The 8,455-nt window shown below is 58.1% G+C and overlaps 1 protein-coding gene across 1 annotated transcript; it reads left to right on the plus strand.

The window, feature by feature from the left end:
* The first annotated feature begins 3,598 nt into the window (after nt 1-3,598).
* PHOX2A (paired like homeobox 2A) lies at nt 3,599-8,248 on the plus strand. The gene is made up of 3 exons (XM_036888609.2): nt 3,599-3,970; nt 6,139-6,326; nt 7,287-8,248. The coding sequence occupies exons 1-3, from the start codon at nt 3,754-3,756 to the stop codon at nt 7,728-7,730; spliced, it is 849 nt and encodes a 282-aa protein (XP_036744504.1). The 5' UTR covers nt 3,599-3,753; the 3' UTR covers nt 7,731-8,248.
* The last annotated feature ends 207 nt before the right edge of the window (nt 8,249-8,455 follow it).

The following is an 8,455-nucleotide window of genomic DNA, read 5'->3' on the forward strand; positions in this document are numbered from 1 at the left end:
ATCTCAGGTATCAGGTGTAATCTATCAGAGCACCTGGCCAGAGTGTGGTCTGAGTCTGTCGGTCACTCAGCGCTCAGTCACTTGGTGAGAGGGAGAAGGGGTGGTGGTGGTCATGGTGGTGGTGGTAGCTAATCTCTTCAAACACATTATTACCTAATCGTTAAAGTAAACCAGTTTACAGATGAGAAAATTGAGGTAATGTACCCTAAGTCTTAAAGTGGCAGTGCCAGTGCTGGAACCCAGCATCAGGCTCCAGAATCTGTCATCACTCGTAGAAGTGAAGACATGCCCAGCAAGAAGGCATCACAGCAAGATTGCTTTGACAACATTTCATGCCAGAGCATTTTTATTTCCTCCAGGAGTGCATGCATTTGGGAGAGGGTCTCAGTCAGGGTGAGCTCCCCACATCAGATTGCAGCTGCTCCCCTCCACTGTGTGCAGCCCTTGCAGAGTCTGACCGCTCTGTCTCCTTTTATGCTGAGTTCTCAGGAAGCTTTCTCACCTGCACCCACATCACACACACACATGTGCACAGCCTGAAGGCTGAAGTACCCTATCTCCTTCATCTGAAAGACCTGAACTCAGTAGTGGACAAGGTTCAAAGCATTTATTTGGGCTATTTTAGTTTGTATACCAATCAGCAGATGTAAATGTCTGCCTGCAGAGAAAGGAAACTGCAAGTCCACAGTCCTGTGTCCAGCTACTGCCCAGTCAACCCTGTGACATGCATAATCCAGTAAAACTTTAAATCATCACTACCATTGTTCAGTTACCTGTAAAGGTGTCAAGCATTTATGATTATGTTGGTCAGAACTCTTGGTTGCAAATGTCAGAAACTCAACTCAAAGCAGTTTAGACAGAAAGAGGAATTTATTGACTCAGTAGCCAGACCGTAGACTTGACACGATGGGTCACAGTCTCTAAGACAACAGGAACCAGAGCATCTTTGCCTCCCCTCATATCTCCTAGTCCCTGCATACAAGCTTTAGTTGTTTCTTTGCTTCAGCTTTGTCATTGGGGAAGGGATATGATCATCCGCAAATTCCTCAGATGAGGAAGGACTTTCTTCCAGGCAGAAGGCTGACCCAGAGGGAGGAAGTTTCCTGTCCCTGGGGAGTGAGGAAATGAAGAGGCGAGGATGATCCCTTTCCAGAGAGTGGTGAGTGGGCGTCAGGGGATGGGAGTTCATTCCCCAGAACAAGGGCAGGATTCTCCAACACGAAGATCAACTTAGCCTCCATTAATTTGTTCAACAGATATGGGAAAACCTATAATGTGCAAAGTGAAGAGCTAGACACTGTGGTAGGGCTGGGGAGAAAGTGATTCACAAATGACACAGTTCTGCCCTGAGACCTTGAACTTGATTGCAAATACTTCAACAAGGTGACATGACTAACCAAAAGAGAGGGAGGAACTATGGGACCCCTGACATAGTCCATGGGCATCAGAGAAGGCTTCCAGGAAGCAGTGATATCCAAGTTGAGATCCAAGGGATAAACAAGAGTCAACCAGGTTTGGAGTTCTGGGGGGCGGAATAGGGTGGGGTGGGGAGTAGAATGAACATTCCAGCCAGAGAGAACAGCTCTAAACTAAAAAATCAATATGTGTGGGCTTCAAGGAAAGCCAAGTTGAGGGGGAGGCAGGCCAGAGCACTGGCACAGAGGACATTGTGGCCCAGAGGGCTTGGATTTGATCCTGAGGGCAATGGAGAGCCATGGGAGGTCAGAGGAGAGAACTGTCTGATTCCCAGTTCTGAGACCCCTTGGGCTCATCATAGAGGATATGTCAAGGGGGAGAGATGCACTTCATACACCAGTGGGGAGAACTTTTTGAAGCAGTTTTGTTGTTTTAGTTTAGACCTAGAAAATTATTAAAGAAAACACCTAAAAATAACCCCCTGGCATGGAATAGTTGTGGAAATGGGGATAGGCGTCTTTGTGTGATATGAAGAATGGGTAGCCAGGGAAGCAGATGACCTGGGATGGGCATGCTTCCCACTGTGCTGGTAAACTCGGGTTAGTATTCCAGGAGCCCTTCTCTCATCCCCCAAGGACTTTAATGGTAACAGAGGTGGCTCCCTTCCCATGGCTTCTTACTGGGTGTCCATTCCCCCGTCTGTAGGACCTGTCAAGATTTAGGTGGAGGAAGCTGGATGGGGAAGCTGACCAATCCACTTCCGGTGAGCTGAGGGGCAGAAAAGTTCTCTGTTCTGCTCTCCTGGAAAGGATTCTGTGTCCCATAGTGTGGAGGCCAGGGGCTGAGTCAGCAGAGGGCCACCTCTGTGGCCAGGGGCAGACTGAGTCTAGGTGGTTTTCCAGGGAAAGAAAAGGGCCTCTGTGAGAGGTGAGAGGCTGAGGGAGAGTGAAGAGGTCACTGGGTTACTCCCAGGTCCTGAGATTCATCCTACACACGGGGTGCTGGGGAACCACGGGTCACACGCGGTGGCGGGGGACGGGGACTGCGCTGGGGAAACTAGGGGAGGGGAGAGGCAGCAGGGCCCTGAAGATACAGGGCAGGGTCATGTGGCTTTCAGGACAAGTCAGAACAGGGGACATCGGCTCCGGCTCCGGTGGCCCTCCCCCTCGGCTGCCTCGCCTGCGCAGCGCCACCACAATCCTTCCGCCCCCGGGCGCTCCAGCTTCTGGGTCTCAGCTCTCCAAAGGCTCTTTCTCTCCACCCCTCAGCCTCCGTCCCTCCGCTGTGCCTGTTCCCGGCCTTGTCCCTCTCACTGCCCTGTTTTGTTTCATCTCTCTCCTGGTCTCCTTCGCAAACCCTGTTTCCTTCCATGGCTCATCCTTGCGCCTTCTTTCTCTAGGACTGTCTCTCTTTCTCTGGACCCCCTGTCTCCCTTATCTTTGTCTCCTCTGCCTCTGCCTTGTCCTCATCTCTAGCCCTGCTTTTCTCTTGTGCATATTTCACCTTTGTCTCCATCCCTGTCTCCCTCTCGCTCCAGTCTCCAGTTTCTCTCATCCATATCTCGTGCTTGTCTCCATCTGTGTACCTGTCTCTCTCTTGTCCTTTTCTCCATCACAGTCTCTGTCCCTTTCTGTCCCTGTCTCCGTCTCTGTCTCTTCTCTCCATCCACGCCCCCATCTCAGGCTCCGTCTCTTCCTCGTCCGTGTCTCCGTCCCCCCTCCAGGGCCGCCTCCTTGGTTCTCACCGGAATGGGACCTCTCCGGGGGCGGGGCCGAGGGCAAGATCGGAGTAACTCGGTTATCGGGACGAATTGAATTAACTTCACACAAACGCCTCGGGGCCTGGCTCCCCTCCCTTCTGCTGGGCCGCAGGTGGGGAGGCTGGGGAAAGGGGTCGGGACCCTCCAGCCTGGCATGGTGCGTTGAGACCAAAGGTCTGCGCCGGTTTGGGGCGTGTTGGGGACTCTAGGGACGGGACCCCGCACAGCCCAACCCTAGACCTCCGGTGTCCTAAGAGGGCAGCGGGGACCTTTTGGGGTGGAGGTCGGGGGTGGATGGGGGTGGGGCCTGGGATGGCCAGGCCCCGCCCCTCGGAGTTCGCCCCGCCCCCTCCGCGGGGTCCTGAGCATTAAAAGGAGCGCGGGCCTGGCGGGGCAGCACTTGCTTTGCACCGGGGCGGAGCGCGGCCGCGACGGGGCGGGCGAACAAGTGGGCGCCGCGAATCGACCACGGGTCCTCAGAGCCTGGCGCTCGAACCCCTATCACACGACCCCACCCCGGCCCGGGACCTCGACCCCGACCCGGCCCGGCCCGGCCCCCGCCGCCGCCCCCCGGGCAGATGGACTACTCCTACCTCAATTCGTACGACTCGTGCGTGGCGGCCATGGAGGCGTCCGCCTACGGCGACTTCGGCGCCTGCAGCCAGCCCGGCGGCTTCCAATACAGCCCCCTGCGGCCAGCCTTCCCCGCGGCGGGGCCACCCTGCCCCGCGCTCGGCTCCTCCAACTGCGCGCTTGGGGCGCTACGCGACCACCAGCCTGCGCCCTACTCGGCAGGTGAGCCAAGCCCCAGCCCAACCCTCCCTCTAAATCCTGCGGATCCCCTAGCCTCTGCCTTACTCGGCAAGTGGTTGCGACTATCCCCCATAGCCGCCACTATCCCTGTCTTGGCGAGACCCTTCAGCGCCTCCCGCGGGACCCTATATCCTCTCTGTAAGACGGGGGTCCCCTAGGCAGAGTTGAGCCCCACCCTCTCAATCTTCCCGTTCCTTTCTCGCTGCCACATCCTGTGCCATGCTCTTCTGATCGAGGAAATAGATACCCGGTCTAGCTCCAGGCCCCTCACCAGGCCCTTCCCTCCCCACCTGCAAAGACCGACCACCAAACCTCTCCATCCCCTGTATCCTTGGAAGACGCTTCTGCTCAGCCCAGTCAAACCTCCATCCTTATCATCCCCACCCCACTTCATGTCTGCCTCCCAGCAAGTACTCCTGCCGTAGACTCAGCTGCCCAGATGTGAACCTTCCTAGAGTCGCAGCACCACCAGGTCCCTCGTTCCCAGTTTTGGATCCATCCCTGCAGTGCCGGGACCCTCTTGTGCCACCACAGCCTATTCCATAGCTGGAAGAAAAGGGTGTCCAGGTCGTTAAGCCATTTCGCCATTGCCCCAGAAGACTCTCCCAGGTAGAGTCCTGCAGAACTCAGAAGCTGCCACCCCCACCCCACAACCAAGCCCCTTGACCCAAGTCCCCATCTGAATGAATACTCAACCGCATGGAGCCTCCCGGCTGTCCCCATCCCTCCCACTAGAATCCAGGCTGCTCCACCCATCTCCTTATCTCCTTCCTTCCTGGGAAGATCACTGGAACCCAAGTAGAAGAGTGTGACCTGGGGGTGGGGCCGGTTGTGAGACAGGGACATGGATTTGGAGAAATGAGAACCAGAGAGATGGAGCCAGAAACTAGAACAGGGGTGGGAAGACTGGATGGTTTGGACCAGATTCAAATGGGACTTGCAGAGATGGAGACAAGAAATGGGGAGATAGGCCCAAGAAAGATGGAGTTCTGAGATAGGGGAGATGGGGGCAGGTACAGGGAAATGTGAGCAGGAAAAGATTGGACACCCTGGGAGAAATGGGGACCCAGGGTTGGGGAGGGGGAGGTGAGAATCAGGAGTTAGGGACAGGAATTATGGGAGATGGGACCAAACAAGATTGGAAACAGAGATGAGAAAGGTAGTTTAGGAATGGGGTGTTGGAGACAAAGATTAGGGGAGATAGGACAAAGATGAAGGATATTGGGCCCCCCCTGGAGAATGTGAGGACCTGGACAGGGTTGGAGCTAGGTATGGCAAGTGTCAGAAACACTGTGGAGCAATGGGAACTGGATAGGGTAGATGGAAGATAGGGATGGGAAGAGAGTGAGGGGTAGGACTGTGGCGAGGTTTTGGGGAGTTGGGACTCAGAGCGAGGTAGCTGGAAGAAGAAGGGCAAAGAAAATGGAGGAACCTGGGTGGGGAGAAATAAGGGCCTTTCTCACTGGGCACAAAGAGAAGAACTGTCCAGAAAGGGGGAGTTGAAGAGAGAGAAATGGAGAGGGATGAAGAGGAGAGGGGGACACTTGGAGGAGAATAGGCTGTGAGATGGGGCTAAGGACACTTGGCCTGGGAAGGAGAGAAGGCAGAGGAGTAAAGGGGGCCTAGTCTGTGCGTGCAGAGTACACGGCAAGGCTGAAAGGAGGCAGAGGCAGGGGAGTGTCAGTCACCCAGCGGAGGTCCAGAACTGGTTACTGGGGAGGCCCGAGATGCGGTGCGACCTGACAGATAGCAGAGGCTAGGGTGCACAGAAGCAGGACCTGAAGTCAAGCAGGCAGACTGGCCAAGGGAGAAACACACAGAGGGAAGGGGCAGACGGGCAGGTAGACTGGTGAGAGGTGGAGGGAACACTGTGGAGGGCGGAAGACAGGTCAGCGGTCGTGACCCGAGGATCAGATTCCAGTTCCTTCGCTGCTGCGCTTGGGCTCCGGGTGTCCCGTGCGCCCTGTCCTCCTTCAACCCTAACGGCTTCATCGAGCGTAGGGAAGACGCTCGATCCAAGACTGAGAGGAGGAAGCCGAGGGACAACCAAGTCAGGGGCCGGGGAAGGAGAGCGGTCCCGCTCAGCCGGCTGAGCTTGGCCCTTGACTTCCCCCAACCCTCGTTGTTCCCCTTGCCGCACACACCCGTAGTGCCCTACAAGTTCTTCCCTGAGCCGTCGGGCCTGCATGAGAAGCGCAAACAGCGGCGCATCCGCACCACGTTCACGAGCGCGCAGCTCAAGGAGCTGGAGCGAGTCTTCGCCGAGACCCATTACCCCGATATTTACACGCGCGAAGAACTGGCACTCAAGATCGACCTTACTGAGGCTCGCGTGCAGGTGGGTGCTTGAGCGCGTGTGTGCGGGTGTGTGCCCGGAGTGGGCTGGGAGGTTAGTGTCCTGGTGACCCCGGGACATAGGGGCCTCACTCCGGCGGCGGGCAAGGACATCCCGGAGGCGGACATCTAGGGTGAGGGTCCTGGGCGCCTGCGGAGGTGGTTGGGCAGGAGAGGACCGGCAACGGGCGGAGGCAGCGGGGCCAGGACTTGGCAGACTGGAGGCCCTCGGGAGAACTGAGCGGTTCGGCCCCACAATTTCCCCCCAGTCTCCTTGGTAGGGCCAGGCATGCAGTGATGCTTGGGAAGCCTGGACCGAGGCAGGGTGGGTAGAAGGATATAGCCCCAGGAGGTCTCAGGGCCCAGCGAGGCAAGAGGATTCCGGGGAAGCCAGGCAGCGCCTCCAGGTCCCTCGCCCCAGCTCTACAGCTGTGAAACCCCTGAGCCTGGAGAGCCCGGGCTTGGGGCAGGCTCAAGGCCGAGATCCCTGCCAGGGCAGACTCTTGTTGTCTACCTTGCAAATGCGAGTACAAATGTTCAGCTGGCCCGCCTTTACTGGAGAACCTGGACAAAAAGGTTTCGCTATTGTCCTAACCGCTCTCCGCCGCCGTGGGACACTCCAGACTGGAGCTCCGGAGCTTCTTGCAGGAGGCAGTTGGGGTGCTAGGGTTTTGGGTGATGAGAGCGAAGGAGGAGTCCCCTCCAGCAGAGCAAGAACACCGGGAGGCAGCAGGGACCAAGGGTGAGCAAATCCCCAGGGGAAGACCCTAAGGACCTGGAGGAAGGGAAGAGGCAAGTGCAGGGGAGGAGGGGAGCAGAGAGAGACCAGGCAACGAGCCAAGCGGTGTAGGGCCCCGGGGCCAATGTTCGGAAGGCTGATGGTAATAACCTAACCCGGCCCCTTCGGATGGAGGTCTCGCCCGCACCTTGCGGCCCCGGGCTGACCAGCCCCCTGTGCCCGCAGGTCTGGTTCCAGAACCGCCGGGCCAAGTTCCGCAAACAGGAACGCGCGGCCAGCGCCAAGGGTGTGGCAGGCGCGGCAGGCGCCAAAAAGGGCGAGGCGCGCTGCTCGTCCGAGGACGACGACTCCAAGGAGTCCACGTGCAGCCCCACGCCCGACAGCACCGCTTCGCTGCCGCCGCCGCCCGCGCCCGGCCTGGCCAGCCCGCGCCTGAGCCCCAGCCCACTGCCCGCCGCCCTGGGATCCGGGCCTGGCCCCGGGCCTCAGCCGCTCAAGGGCTCCTTGTGGGCAGGCGTGGCGGGCGGTGGGGGCGGCGGGCCGGGCGCGGGCGCGGCCGAGCTGCTTAAGGCCTGGCAGCCGGCGGAACCCGGACCGGGGCCCTTCTCGGGGGTTCTGTCGTCCTTCCACCGGAAGCCCGGCCCCGCCCTTAAGACCAATCTCTTCTAGCTGTCGGACTCTGGAGGCTCCGGGCCAGCCCCCAGAGACGCCCCTGCCCCTCCAGGACCTGATAGGGTCCCTCCCAATCCCGGCCGCCAGCCTGGAAGCCCCGTCCTTCTCTACCCCCACCGTGCCTGACCCGTAAGTGTGCCTCCGGAGACCAAGTCAGGGCCACACGTATTTTCACCCCACCCCCACCCAGCACAGCGGGGTACTTCTCACCGGAGACCCTTCTAGCTTGGCTTTGTTTGGAACCGGGATCAAATAACGCCTGTCCCTATCACGGTTCTTCAGTGAGGGTTCAGAGGAGAAACAGCCCGGCCACCCCCCACCCCAGCTCAGCAGCTGGCTGGCTCACCCCTCACCTTGGGGACCAGCCTGCCACCACCCTCGGGCCCACCCGCACTGCCCCCACCCGTGCAAAGGCTGGTCGTCAGTTGGCATAATGAACAGCCTGAAGGGTCCCACCGCCAATTTGTCCCTCGGCGTCCCCTGCAATCCCCAGCAGGTCCAAGGCAGAGGACAGGGCTATTAGAGATGAGTGGAGGGGCTGCCAGGGCAACGGAACAGAGGGGTTTCCTCTTTCCTGATTTTTTCTGTTCTTTTCCTTTGAAAAACTTGTAATTTATTGAGGTGAGTTTTGCTCAATCCAAATAAAACTTAATTTATTGAAGACATCACTCTGGCAACCCTTCAGAGGACCCAGGATGGGGCTAGGCTGCCTGCAATAGCCC

The sequence above is a fragment of the Manis pentadactyla genome, chromosome 9 (assembly GCF_030020395.1).
Source record: "Manis pentadactyla isolate mManPen7 chromosome 9, mManPen7.hap1, whole genome shotgun sequence".
Taxonomy (NCBI): domain Eukaryota; kingdom Metazoa; phylum Chordata; class Mammalia; order Pholidota; family Manidae; genus Manis; species Manis pentadactyla.

Excerpts from the sequence above, each read along its gene's own strand:
- PHOX2A (XM_036888609.2), top strand. The coding sequence starts at position 3,754 with ATGGACTACTCCTACCTCAATTCGTACGACTCGTGCGTGGCGGCCATG. Across the intron at positions 3,971-6,138 it reads GCCTGCGCCCTACTCGGCAG|TGCCCTACAAGTTCTTCCCT; the intron begins GTGAGCCAAGCC and ends ACACACCCGTAG. Across the intron at positions 6,327-7,286 it reads TTACTGAGGCTCGCGTGCAG|GTCTGGTTCCAGAACCGCCG; the intron begins GTGGGTGCTTGA and ends CTGTGCCCGCAG.